Genomic DNA, 14,398 nt, shown 5'->3' with positions numbered 1-14,398 from the left:
CAGTAATATTGTGTAATATTTTTACAATTTTAAATAACTGTTTTCTATTTGAATATATTTTAAAATGTGATTTTATTTTTGTGATCAAAGCTGAATTTTCAGCATCTTTACTCCAGTTCAGTTCTCTTCAGTGTCACGTGATCCTTCAGAAATGCTTTTCACTGCAACTGTAGTTTTCACACTTTTTATTTATTTTTTTATTGCTGGCTTATTTTAGGGAAAGTGTAGTGAATAAGAGACCTTCAAGAGACCAACATCCCTGGTCCACCACAGTGTCAAATTTTGCCAGGTACATGGCTCACAGAAGGTTGATGTTGTAATTAGGGTTAAAGAAGCCCTTAAAACCCTGTTTATCTATATTATCTAATTATCTAATATTATTATTATGGTTGTTATTAATCGTGAATAAATCTAAAGCTTTTGAGACTATTATTTTGTGTTATTGATGTTGTCATGAAGATGTGACCATTTCTTCCTTTTATGCAGGCTTACTAAATAATCTTGATATAAAAAAGGGAGGGGGGTGCCCTTTTTCAGTTTCAGCACATGCCCCTCAAAAGGTCTGTGCACGGCCCTGTACTGCAGGTTTAAGATAAATGTGGGCATTGAGGAGCAAGGCGTAGGCCTACTTGTTAGTGAGCACACACACAAAATATCATTATAGAAACTGAAACAAATATTTCTAATAGAATTGATTTGTTAAAATGACAAGAACCACATGTAAGCTTCTAAATAGGTGAACTCATCTCAATGTATGAAAATGTTTGTCTCTGGGACTTTAAGATCAAATGCTAATACAAATGCTACTAATGCATTATTATTATTGCTGATGATGGTTATATTTATCTTTATAACACTTTTAGCAAGCCTCTCTTCTCTGGTACCACGTGGCTTTAACCCCCCCATGGAAAAATAGGGGTGACGTCACAGAGCGGCGCTGTGTGGGAGGAGCCAGCGAAGGAATAACGCCTTTTTATCCTTTTAAACGCGTCTGACATGCGCAGTGCGTTAAATTTCGGGCTTGGTCTGTTACACAACTGTGTCTTTCTTCATTCTGCCCACAGCTCCTCGCCGGCATTTTACTTTAACAGGCTTTTAACTATATTATTTTAAAAATAAGACCCATAGAAATGAGTGGGGACCATTCCCACAACGATTCCCAGGTAAAGTGTTTGTGATTTAAGGTTGTCAGAATTATTATTGTTTCTTTCTTGAAGGTTTGTAGTCACTAGCTCGGCTGTTTAAATTCCATCCGCAGCGGCAATTTTCCCCCAGCAATGCTAAGCTAGCAGGCACTAGAAGTCGGCTTTGGATGTAATAAATTTATATTTTCAGCCCTTGCTATCCATTGGTGCGTTTCTCACATTAACGTTTCCTAACAAATGCTTCATTTTGGAAATAAAAACTTTATACAGTCACCTGTCCTCCGCAGCGGTGGTATTTAAACGCTGTTTAATGAACAGGCTTGTTAGCTTTAGCGCTAACTCCCCGACTAGCATCAAGTTGAAAGTTAGCAGCCTATTGACACGGCACGATTTTACATTAACTTATACACCACTGTTTTTCCGCAGATCGACTCGGGATCCAGACATAATGGTGAGTGGGACTTGTCTGATCACCACATTAATAAACAATTCAAATGTACGTTTTATAGATCTTACGTGATCGCTCAGGAGCTTGCTTAACGACCAGTTAGTTTTGAGGACAGAAATGGCGTCCCAGAGACTAAGTCCCCTCTCTCTCACTGACAAGCGCCTATTGTTCACATTAAGCCCTTAAAAATCGTATTTATGTTGCTTTGAAATCAACCAAAAACGGCGATTTTGAAAGAGAAGGAGATTATGTGCCAGTTAGTGTAGCTTGATCGTTTGTAGAGTTAGAAAAACAGTCTAACGAGGCTTGTGAAAGTGAGGGTTTGGGGGTTGAGGACTTAGTCTCTGCGCCATTTTCTTTTTCTCTGTCTAGCGTTCTGTGTAGTGAACGTTAAGTGCACACTGACGTGATCACGGAGGAGAAGGTTTGAGGAACGTGCGTGACCTGTTCTGATTCCACGCGCGAAAATAAACCTTCAAGATCAAATAACGTTACACCTTTATTCGATGAGAAATTCACGTTTGCTCATCAAAGCAGAAACTGCAATTATGTAGGAATATGGTATCTAGAAAACTTATTTTCTCTTTTAAGATATTCTGTAATATGATCTGCGTCAGATAAACAATTGCAACAAGACTCAATAATAATTGTAAGTAACCCTTGTAACGTTACGGTGGAATTTTCATTTGACGTAAACCTGATTTCACTGTCTTTGGTGAGTTTGGTCATCATGTATGATCGAAACATAGTCAACCAAAGGTATTGCTAAAGTCATTGCTTTTATATATATCTATATCTTTTATATATATATATATATATATATATATATATATATATATATATATATAATAAACAATTTCAAAACATCACTGAGATTGTTTCCCATTTCCTTATAATTTTGGCAAAACTTTAAGATGCGATGACTAGCAATCCCACAGCACCAGACACTTGTTTATTTTTTGTTGTATTCAATGCATTATTTATGTGCCAATTGTTAGTTCATTGTGCACGAGTGTAAATAAAAACTCAATTTTTATTTTATTCACATTTCTGATGCTCAATCAGTTTGGTGATAATCACACAGGGATGATGCACCATTAACACTTCTGACACTTCCTGTTAAAGAGATGTTAGTAGTATAATGGTATAATATTTTTTCAAATGTATTGTTCAAATATAATTAAAGTTCATATTTTTAAAATCAAGCTGAACTTTATACGCAGTGATCATGCATTTTTGTTTTGCTGTAATTTATTTAGTTAAAATTTGTTTCAGTGATCTTATGATGATAAATGATTATAAAACTACAGTAATTATGTAGCTGATCTTATAAATTTGCATATTTACAATCCACACCATCCTTATTTTGAATGGGCATGATGCTTCTGGTAGTCATTTATGCTTCCCTTCATAAGAGCGGTTATGATGTTTAACCCGTGACTGTGCTGATGAGCACATGAGCTTCGTTTACACCATGTCATTCCACTGAACATCCACCAAGTTCTTAACAGCATTTGGGACATAAACAAACATTAAACCCATGCTCAGACCTTGCACAATAAATTTAGACAGTGATATGAATGGTGAAGAAATTTGTAAAATAAATTGCATGGTCTTCCCATACTTTACTACATTTGCATGTCTAATGTGTACCATAAACTTTATTTATTTTTTATTACATATCAGGTAATGAGTGTTGGTGTAACAGTCTTCACAGTTATGCAGAGACTGTTTTTTTGTGTGTTAGGTTAGCATGTCTAATAGTGTGTTGGATTATTTTTGTATTATTATTAGTATATGTAGCTCTTAGTTTTTTTTTTTCTTTACCTCAGTACATTCTTTTAGTCAAATGGCTTATTTCAGGCATACAACTGTCGTTATTGTGGATTTGCTTTTTGTTATGAAGCTCCAGCTTGTAACAGTGCTGCTGACAATGAACTTGTCCACTAGAGGGTACAGTTCACAAATAAGTTCTCCCACAGTCCCAGATGTGCATGTTTTACTAAAAGGCTAAAATGAACGTGGTGAATGGTTGGCCCATAGTGTGTGTGTGTGTGTGTATATATATATATATATATATATGGCCTATAAGGTAACTCCACGCTTATTGATGAATATATGCCTGAACAGGAGTTCAAGTTAGGGTGCATATCTTGTACCCTTGGTAATTTGCTCATGCGTACTGGGGAAGATAAAGAATTCGATTTCACATCCTAACTGAGCACTCCCGTCCCTCTTAATGCTTGAATGCATCCTACTGTAACACGAGGTTCATTGTTTCTCTCTGCTCTTAAAGGATGACATTTGAGTTAGTTTGGATTGCGAAGCCTCGTATAATTCCTGTTCGTTCTTCTGGTCTTTGTGACCAAAAGAGAGTTTTGCTTTCCCCTTTTGGGAGGCCTGTTACAAAACACCTCCAGCTTTCTCGTTGTCCATTACAGTGTCAGTAGAATATGCCTGGCTCTCTTGTAACCCAATCCGGCCTAGCAACCTACACATTTCCTAAAGCAATAGGCCTCTCAGAGTAAACAGTCTGCAAAGAATGGGGCCTCTATAAACACCATACATAGCTGAGAGTGAAAACTGGACAGTTCACGTCAAGAGGTAAAGTGCCAAAATCTACAAGGTGTGACTAATGTGTCTGCAGTAGGTCGGGCGAGGACAACCCAAAATGTGTCATGCTGTACTTTTTTCAAACCAGTTGTCTGTAAATGGTCTTCAGCGTTTGGCAGGCTCATGCAGGTTGCTCTGAAATGGATTTCTCATCCAGGTGTGAGCAAAATGAGCCGCCATAATGTTTCCAGATGAACTACTGTACTATCCTTTGCCTAATTTTGTGAACACCTATGGAAATTAAACAGTTTCGACATTGAGGTCTTTGTTTCAATTCTTTTGTACTCTTTCTAATCCCCAATTAACTGTGCTTTAGAATCTGTCTTTCCTGTTCCAGAGACATACTTTAGTTGCCAGGTGTTTGTTGGCTTTTGAATGTGCTACTTAATCTTTCAAATCTTTGTTGGCAGATTCTCACAAACACAAAGATAAATACAAGGACAAAGAACACAAACACAAGGACCACAAGAAAGACAAAGAGAAATCAAAGTACAACAACAGGTATGGCGTCACTGTTATTCTCTTGTACAATAGATATTTAGGCGGTTTATAGCCTGGTTTGCATGTTATGGAGTGTGTTTGATAAGCAGGGCGTGGTCTTTAGTGTTCAGACCTCAGGAAGGAATGCAACTTCCTTTGTAAACACCATCATCTATTTGGAAACGATTTTGTTGATGGACCATACCATTGTGGCAATTAGATCACGGCATGTTTTATTGCATTTTGGCAGTGAACACAGGGACTCCTCGGATAAAAAGCACAGAGATAAAGATAAAGAGAGGCTGAAGCTCAAAGATGGATCATCAGACAAGCAGAAGGACAAACACAAAGAGAAGAAAAAGGAAGAAAGGGTGGGCAGAATCCTGTTTCTTTCACACTACAACAGTTTTATCTGAGCTAAGTCCTCTGGCTCTGGAGGAGTTGTAAATAGTCTTTTGTGATTCACACAATATTGAGTGCTGTTATTGACCTCTTTCTATTTTGTGTACGTGTGTGATTTTTATTTATTTAATTATTTCCTTCCTCAAAAGTCTTTCGATGGAAAGCCCAAAAAAGAGAAAGAGAATGGATTTGAAAGGTGAGTGGCATCTCTAAATGTGACAGTGATACACATTATATAGAGTATATATATATTGAGTATAGCTTTCAATTTTTCTAAAATGAGCCACTAGAAATAAAGTCTGGTTATCTGGTTATAAAAACACTTCATTTGCTAATATTGGGAATAATTTAGCCTCTAAATACCCTCCACTGATAGCAAGCTTTCTACACCCTTTTTACTCTTGATCTTCTGTTGCGTATGATGGTATCTACACTGCTTCCTCAAAACACCAAATAGGTGTGATTACGAAGATTGAACTCAGATGTTCATGCAGATGTTCACAGCACCAGTTTCTTTCAGTAGTTGGTTGTTTGGTACTGAGGGGATTTTAGTTCTAAAAGCATGTTTTCATTCTAAAGCGAATTGTTTATCTCAGAAGATCAAGGCACATTTAATGTCCTTATGATTCCTTTAAGATCAATGGCATGGTTGTAATCCCATAATTAAAACCATGAAGGGTTCTCAAATTTGATCAAATGAGCAAAGAAAAAGAATAATGTTTGTCTCCTCCTTCACACAGCCCTTTCATCAAGTCTGAACCTGAGAATGATGACTTCTACCCCTCTCTTAAACACGTGAAGTCTCTGAAGAGAGAGCACGATGATGATGAGTAAGTGACATTGCATTCCCAGGCCATCTTGAACTCACATGTGACATTAAGAGAACCTTCCAGTCTTCTGTAGTCATGAAGGCGCATTGATTTGCTAATCTTTGTTTTAAATGTTTAGCATTTGAGAAAATAGGACCGTAGTTAATGCTGTCTGAAAGCTGTGTGGATACCAGACATTTTCCAAATGCTTTTGCTTCCTTCAGTGCCGAGTTCAAGCCCAAAAAAATTAAAACCGAGGATGACAGAAGCGAAAAGAAGGTCAAAAAACGGAAACCGGAAGAAGAGGTACGTGGATGAAGTCACTGGCTTATCTCTCTAGATTACACTTTCCAAGAATAGTTTTTTTTTTAACGTTAATAATGTTAATCCTATGATTTGCCATAGGACATGAAGCCCAAAAAGAAGACAAAAGGCAAGAAAGGGGAAGTTGCCACAGATGGCAAGAAAAAAGCAAAAAAGGAGCCAGAAGAGAAGTGGAAATGGTTAGTCTCACATCCTCTGATGGTCAAGTAATTGTAGGCTGACTCCTCGTCTTTTGATTTATTCGGGAATACGGTGCAGATCAAAAATGTCCTCGTTCCGGCACTTTGCAGAGCTATTTTGGTTGCTTGTTTTGGGATGTTGGTCTACATCTCTCCATCTCTTGTGTTTTTCATACCATTTAGGTGGGAGGAGGAAAGGTACACAGATGGTGTGAAATGGAAGTTTTTGGAACACAAAGGGCCTGTATTTGCGCCACCATATGATCCTCTTCCCAGCAATGTCAAGTTCTATTATGATGGTACGTCCTTTAATGACTCTATGGCAGTGCACAAGGTTGGAAGATCTTCCTGTTCAAGGCTTGTTCTGATTGGACGGGCATCAAAACTATCGTAGAAGCAGGTGTTGGATTGTGTAAACTTAAACACCCCTGCTCTGTTGAATGCACATGCCCCTGTTTGTGTTTTGTTCCTGTAATCAGTTAGAAACAATGTAGGTTTTTCCAACCAAACTCTAAGTTCTTGTCTTTTATCTTCTGTATTGTCTCTGTTTTAGAAACATTCAGATGTTAAGGCTTCGGTACCTGTGAGAAATTCTGATTTAAAACATGGATTCGGCTCTTTTGCTGCCGTTCTGAACCTGCTTTTATGGTATTTTATGGTCTTTCACCAGGAAAACACATGAAACTGAGCCCTGGTGCAGAGGAGGTGGCCACCTTCTTTGCAAAAATGTTGGACCATGAGTACACCACTAAGGACATTTTCCGGAAAAACTTCTTCAAGGATTGGAGGAAGGTAATGCTGCTAAGGTGTTGTCTTTCCCCCTTGCATTTTAATAGTTTGTGTCTTTTAATTAATCTTGCATGATCTTGTCATTTTAGGAAATGACGTCTGAAGAGAAATCCAAAATCACAGATCTGAACAAGTGTGACTTTTCTGAAATGAGCGAATATTTCAAAGCTCAGTCTGAAGCCAGGAAGGCCATGACTAAAGAAGAAAAACAGGCAAGATTTAACCTCTAAATGGCAAAATGACTCCTAGTGAAATATTGCTGTTTTGGTTTTAACGGAGTACAATTGTATCTCTTTTTTTCCCTCAAGAAAATTAAAGAGGAGAATGAGCGCATTCTGCAGGAGTATGGCTTCTGTCTCATGGACAATCACAAAGAGCGCATCGCTAACTTCCGTATTGAGCCTCCAGGCTTGTTCCGTGGCAGAGGTGACCATCCCAAAATGGGCATGCTGAAGCGTCGTATCCGTCCAGAGGACATTATCATTAACTGCAGCAAGTAATGAGTGCTCCTCACACTCTGACATCAGCCCATTTGGTGGAAAACATGTTTACAATCCTGTGCTTCTCATTTTAGGGACTCAAAGCATCCTAAACCACCACCTGGGACAAAGTGGAAGGAGGTACGTCATGACAACAAGGTGACATGGCTGGTGTCCTGGACTGAGAACATCCAAGGCTCTATCAAATACATCATGCTCAATCCCAGTTCAAGAATCAAGGTAAGTTAGCACATCTCTCTAGGCATGCCTTATTTAAATAGAATTTGGGTTTTCTAAGCACTGATTTAGCTAAGGATTGTATTTCCTCACATTGTTGTGAAATATTAAATAGTAGGGTTATTTTAAAATGTCATTTCTGTGATGTCAGATATATACATTTTCAGCAGTCATTACTCCAGTCATTGTTAAACTGTTAAGCTGCTTTTTTTCAGGATTCTTATGTTGAATAGAAAGTTCAAAGACAGCATTCATTTGAAAAATATTTTATAAAGTTGTCTTCAGTCACTTTTGATCTTTTAAAATCGTACTCAAGCCAAATTTTTGAACTGTAGTGTACTTTGGTACCATTTTTGCCTTGAAGTAGATTTAACAAATAAATCTTTATAGACAAAATTAGTATTATAATTATTGGCTTGTTTTTTGTTATTAGAAATTTTAATGTTTCTTGCAGGGAGAGAAGGATTGGCAGAAATATGAAACGGCCCGTCGATTGAAAAAGTGTGTGGACCGGATCCGTGCACAATACCGAGAAGACTGGAAATCAAAAGAGATGAGGATCAGACAGCGCGCTGTTGCTCTTTACTTCATTGACAAGGTTTGCATTGCTTAGATCAATGTAACATCCTTCACGTCAAGCCCATGACTCTGAAAGCATGTGATGAGTAGGTTCATTCAGAATTACCCTTTAAAAAACCTCAAAGCATTTGGTTCAGTCATTTGAATTTTATTTATTTTTCTCAGTCGGTGTACATTTACTATGAGGTTTGTAGTACCTTTTTGAGCTAAAGCAGAAGCTGAAAAGCAGAACGGTGTTATGATCTCCATATTTCTGTGGTGTAGCTGGCTCTGAGAGCAGGTAATGAAAAAGAGGAAGGAGAGACGGCTGACACAGTGGGCTGCTGCTCACTTCGAGTGGAACATCTGACTCTCCATCAAGAGCTGGATGGCCAGGAGTATGTGGTGGAGTTTGACTTCCTTGGTAAAGACTCCATTAGATACTACAACAAAGTCCCCGTAGAGAAGAGGGTAAGGCTTTTTTTTTCTTTAGTTTTTTGTCCCCCCACCCACCGCATTACATTTGTTCAGTTCCAAACCCTAGTGAGCTGCTACAAGAGGCAATGTTTTAAGGCATCGTAAGCACACCTCTAAAGACTAATTTTAGTTGAATTATAAGGCGGTACCACATGTATCCTTCAGATGGGGTAAATCTTATAAGTTATTACAAAAAGTTTAGTCTCCCCAAGATGGTGGACCAGGAATAAATGCTTAATTTAAATATAGAAAAGATTACACAGAGGTCCACGACAATCTTGTTTGGTGTGCAGATTGCTAAAAATCTGCCACTTCTGAGAATCCTTGAGCAGCCTGAGGCGTCTCATTAGGTTTTGGAATAGAGCTAATATATCTGAAAATCTGCAGCCCATGTCCTTACACCAAAAAAAGTCCACTTATAGTATTCTTCAGCAACTTTACAGGTTACTAATTGCATGCAATAAAATCCTATTTATAGTTTTTAAAGGTTGTCATGGTCCACAATAACCACTAATACCACAATATGCAATTGAAGGGATCCATTGTTATTCTGTTGCATGCTCTCTCAGGACCCTTGCCAAGTTATTAACTGTTTTGATTGTCCTACATGGGTAGTAGATGCTATGTGAAGTTTCGTGTCCCCATATTTTTTATTGACTCATTTGCTTGTAGCTTTCGTTTTTAATTCAATGTTTTTGTACATTGCCAGTGTCCTTGGGTTTGTGAAAGGCCCTTATTAAATGAAATGTTGTTCAAATTACTGTCTTGTTCGAATGAAAACTCCTCATCTGAGTGCTATTGATTTAGCACAGTCTTGTGTTGGTTCTGTCTTTTGTGTAAAATCCTATTTAACATGTTACAGGTTTTCAAAAATCTTCAGCTGTTCATGGAGGACAAGGAGCCAGAGGATGACCTCTTTGACCGTCTCAATGTAAGCCGGTGCTTTTACCAGTCTATTAAGAAAAGAAAAAAAAACGTATTCTCAAATTAAGACAGATGTAATTAACACAAATGTCAAATAACTTTCCTCTCTCGCAGACATCCATTTTGAACAAGCATCTTCAGGAGCTGATGGATGGCCTTACGGCTAAAGTGTTCCGTACTTACAATGCCTCCATCACACTACAGCAGCAGCTGAATGAAATCACAAACTGTAAGTACTGTTCACCGTATGTAACCGAGTCATCAGATGCCGCAATGTTATGTACAACATATGTGACCTTAAAGTGTATTTGTTCAGCTGAAGACAATGTTCCTGCGAAGATCCTTTCCTACAATCGTGCTAACAGAGCAGTAGCCATCCTGTGTAACCACCAGAGGGCACCACCCAAGACATTTGAGAAGTCCATGCAAAATCTTCAGACTAAGGTACGAGACGTTTGTGACCTTGTCCTCGTTGTCTTTATGCTGGTATTTTTTTGTCAGTGCAGGATCTGTTGGACCATCTAAATGTTTGTCTTTCCTGCATTCACTTGTTCATTAAAACCAGATTGACGCAAAGAAGGAACAGCTTGCTGATGCTAAAAGAGAGCTGAAAAGTGCCAAGGCTGACGCCAAAGTACGCAGAGATGAGAAATCAAAGAAGTGAGTGTCAAAATATTTGCTTGAAGGGAAGTCCAACTGGATTTGGCCCCTTAGATGTTCATTGTGCATTCGTATGTGATTGTATGCTGCTTTAATGTTAATTGTTTTGGCAACCCAGGGCCGTGGAGTCCAAGAAGAAAGCTGTGCAGAGGATCGAGGAGCAGCTGATGAAGCTGGAGGTACAGGCCACCGACAGAGAGGAGAACAAGCAGATCGCCCTGGGTACCTCCAAGCTCAACTACCTGGACCCACGTATCTCAGTAGCCTGGTGAGCTGATCTTTTCATTTAGCATGAAGATGCCCCATGTCTGCTTTGGTGTCTTATTCCTTTTTGTTCTCTCCTTTTCCAGGTGCAAAAAGTTTGGCATCCCAATAGAGAAGATCTACAACAAAACTCAGTGGGAGAAATTTGCCTGGGCTATTGACATGGCTGAGAAAGACTTCCAGTTTTAAATCATCTTTGCAATTTTACTTCTCCCTCCACCCCATCCCTTTTTTTATTTTGAATAGATCCTTTTAGTCTAAGTAATTTCCAGCAGGTTGTGAACCTGGCGAGGGAAAAGATGTGAAGCAAGCATCGTGTCGAGGGGGCCTAAATGTCATGATTTTGGGTGACTGGTTTTTATTTTTTAGGCTGACCTGTAATCTTGTAGGTTTTATTGGATCGATCATTTAAGAATGAAGTATGGACGGCCTGTGGGCAAGGTTGCATGGTCTTTAAGCCAGGAACTGGAGAATCAGTGGCTTGACCTTTTGAACACACTTACTGTCTCACTCCCCTCCCGTCTCTGGAAAAAGGGGCCCAAGGATGTCTGAAAACTATGAACTCACATGGTCCGATAGCTACTGTATTCAACTACAACTTGCTTTGTGGGTCGTTTCATTTTTAGTTTTGCTGTATTTTTAGCCCTCCTGTATTAATAATGAATTCTATATTTTAATAGAAGATTTAAAAAAAAAGAAAAAAAAAATGAGTACACCCATAAGCCTTTTTAGGAGAAGAAATGTGTACACCAGGTGTGATATTTTATGGGAAATGTGACCATGAAAAGCTGTGTGTTCGATTTGAGTGTTACATGAACTGTTCACTTCTAAACTGGAGCTCTTGTGTAAACTATATTGACCACAAAGTTAGGATGCTTGGATGAGCTGCAGGGGACTACAGCTTCAGCTATATTTCCTTAAACATGCAGAATGTGAATCTATTTTTTGTTTCAGCATATACATCAGGGTTTTGTTTCCAGTGTAAATGTGAACCAATTATTTTATTCCCCCCATCTCCAGTATCCTACAGAGTGTGTCTTTATGGGTTTGAGTCTCCATCCGGATTTAACTTAATGTGTAATGACTGTTTCAATTAAAAAAAAAAAAAAAAAAAGAAGCTCCCGTATCTGTTACTTGAAAATATCATTTTGAGGATGTATTATTTCAGGGTATGGCGAAAGGGGTTTTATTTCTGAAGGGTATGTGAGGGAAATCAACATTGCCAAAAACAAAGTCTGTGTTATGCTTTCTAAGGTTTTTTTTTTTTTTTTTGTATTTAGATTTAAAGAGAGACTTGTTTTAACATGAATTTTAACAATCTTCTTTTTTTTTTCTCACTCCAGTCTGGAAAAAAAATTGTTATTGGCAGCCATTTAACGTTTTCCAACTTATCAAGCTCATGCCATAACTTCTGATAATGTTGTTTTTTTTGTTGTTGTTTCTTTTGCTCAATTGTAGGTTATTTAAAAATAAAACCCTACAATTTCTCCTGTACATTGTGTTTTTAATTAAGCTCTCATTTGGTTGTGAGTTTTTCAAGTTTCAAGTCTAAGATCCAAATATCATATTTCATCTTCCATGTGCCATAACATTATGCTTTAAGATGTTTTCCACTTAGAATAATGGCTAAAAGAACTTCCTGTGTTCCCAGAACCGTGTGAAATGAGCACGAAGTCTTACTTCGAGAACAGGCCTCAGGAAGAAGAACTCAGGAGGGGGCAGCGTAAAAAGACCCTGCCTGTTTGTCTTGGAAGAACGGCCTGTGTGATGTATTAGCCAAGCTGTAGTCTTGGGCAAGATTTCATTCCTTTTGAAAAGTGAACCCGTGACCTCTCTGTGACTCTTGCGCACAGGAAAGTATTCTAACCATTTATTTCCCTTGAGATGGTTTTCTTCTGCTCCCTCTTTAAGCGACAGCGTGCTGACCATTTGCATGTGCTTTATTTTAGCACAAAAAAAGTTGTGATTCAAATAAATCCAAGCAAATGTGCGTCTGTTTCACAATGTTGGATGTTTCTTTAGAATTGATCTTTGCCAAGTCATTGTGAATCTTTCAACGGCATTAAATGCATTCAAGACGCTCGTTCTTATATTTGACATTCTCCATTTATTACCAAAAGATTTGTAATGTGTAGAAAGGATAACACTCCAGTGCACTGTGTTCTTTTAGACAGACCTGCACAATGGGAACTGATGGAAAGGTAATACTGTAAGTCCAGATGGTATCTTTACGTGTTAACTTTTAAAAGAGAAACCACATTGGATACGAATGCAAATAATAAGGGATGAAAAGCACCTGTTTTTCACTTTGGATGGTCTGAACTTAGCAGCATATAAACTATGCATAATGTGTGTGTGTATACAGTATTGTTCAAAATAATAGCAGTACAATGTGACTAACCAGAATAATCAAGGTTTTTCGTATATTTTTTTATTGCTACGTGGCAAACAAGTTACCAGTAGGTTCAGTAGATTCTCAGAAAACAAACGAGACCCAGCATTCATGATATGCACGCTCTTAAGGCTGTGCAATTGGGCAATTAGTTGAATTAGTTGAAAGGGGTGTGTTCAAAAAAATAGCAGTGTGGCATTCAATCACTGAGGTCATCAATTTTGTGAAGAAACAGGTGAGAATCAGGTGGCCCCTATTTAAGGATGAAGCCAACACTTGTTGAACATGCATTTGAAAGCTGAGGAAAATGGGTCGTTCAAGACATTGTTCAGAAGAACAGCGTATTTTGATTAAAAAGTTGATTAGAGAGGGGAAAACCTATAAAGAGGTGCAAAAAATGATAGGCTGTTCAGCTAAAATGATCTCCAATGCCTTAAAATGGAGAGCAAAACCAGAGAGACGTGGAAGAAAATGGAAGACAACCATCAAAATGGATAGAAGAATAACCAGAATGGCAAAGGCTCAGCCAATGATCACCTCCAGGATGATCAAAGACAGTCTGGAGTTACCTGTAAGTACTGTGACGGTTAGAAGACGTCTGTGTGAAGCTAATCTATTTTCAAGAATCCCCCGCAAAGTCCCTCTGTTAAAAAAAAGGCATGTGCAGAAGAGGTTACAATTTGCCAATGAACACATCAACTGGCCTAAAGAGAAATGGAGGAACATTTTGTGGACTGATGAGAGTAAAATTGTTCTTTTTGGGTCCAAGGGCCACAGGCAGTTTGTGAGACGACCCCCAAACTCTGAATTCAAGCCACAGTACACAGTGAAGACAGTGAAGCATGGAGGTGCAAGCATCATGATATGGGCATGTTTCTCCTACTATGGTGTTGGGCCTATTTATCGCATACCAGGGATCATGGATCAGTTTGCATATGTTAAAATACTTGAAGAGGTCATGTTGCCCTATGCTGAAGAGGACATGCCCTTGAAATGGTTGTTTCAACAAGACAATGACCCAAAACACACTAGTAAACAGGCAAAGTCTTGGTTCCAAACCAACAAAATTAATGTTATGGAGTGGCCAGCCCAATCTCCAGACCTTAATCCAATTGAGAACTTGTGGGGTGATATCAAAAATGCTGTTTCTGAAGCAAAACCAAGAAATGTGAATGAATTGTGGAATGTTGTTAAAGAATCATGGAGTGGAATAACAGC

General features: G+C 38.4%; 1 protein-coding gene across 1 annotated transcript; it reads left to right on the top strand.

Annotated features, from left to right (window-relative positions):
• The first annotated feature begins 1,003 nt into the window (after positions 1 to 1,003).
• LOC128022319 (DNA topoisomerase 1-like) lies at positions 1,004 to 12,282 on the top strand. The gene is made up of 21 exons (XM_052609720.1): positions 1,004 to 1,163; positions 1,572 to 1,596; positions 4,617 to 4,707; positions 4,937 to 5,057; positions 5,238 to 5,284; positions 5,829 to 5,918; positions 6,122 to 6,203; positions 6,303 to 6,400; positions 6,584 to 6,699; positions 7,071 to 7,192; positions 7,279 to 7,401; positions 7,498 to 7,685; positions 7,764 to 7,908; positions 8,360 to 8,503; positions 8,749 to 8,934; positions 9,803 to 9,871; positions 9,979 to 10,093; positions 10,181 to 10,308; positions 10,430 to 10,524; positions 10,643 to 10,792; positions 10,875 to 12,282. The coding sequence occupies exons 1-21, from the start codon at positions 1,131 to 1,133 to the stop codon at positions 10,975 to 10,977; spliced, it is 2,271 nt and encodes a 756-aa protein (XP_052465680.1). The 5' UTR covers positions 1,004 to 1,130; the 3' UTR covers positions 10,978 to 12,282.
• Positions 12,283 to 14,398: the final 2,116 nt, after the last annotated feature.

This window comes from Carassius gibelio, chromosome A11, assembly GCF_023724105.1.
Source record: "Carassius gibelio isolate Cgi1373 ecotype wild population from Czech Republic chromosome A11, carGib1.2-hapl.c, whole genome shotgun sequence".
Taxonomy (NCBI): domain Eukaryota; kingdom Metazoa; phylum Chordata; class Actinopteri; order Cypriniformes; family Cyprinidae; genus Carassius; species Carassius gibelio.
Note: the sequence above shows the minus strand (reverse complement) of the source record. Positions and strands in the feature narration are given on the sequence as shown.

Bases quoted from the DNA above. Each gene is read 5' to 3' on its own strand.
- LOC128022319 (XM_052609720.1), top strand. From the start codon at position 1,131: ATGAGTGGGGACCATTCCCACAACGATTCCCAG. The intron at 1,597-4,616 runs GTGAGTGGGACT...CTTTGTTGGCAG, and splicing joins CTCGGGATCCAGACATAATG to ATTCTCACAAACACAAAGAT. The intron at 6,401-6,583 runs GTTAGTCTCACA...CATACCATTTAG, and splicing joins CCAGAAGAGAAGTGGAAATG to GTGGGAGGAGGAAAGGTACA.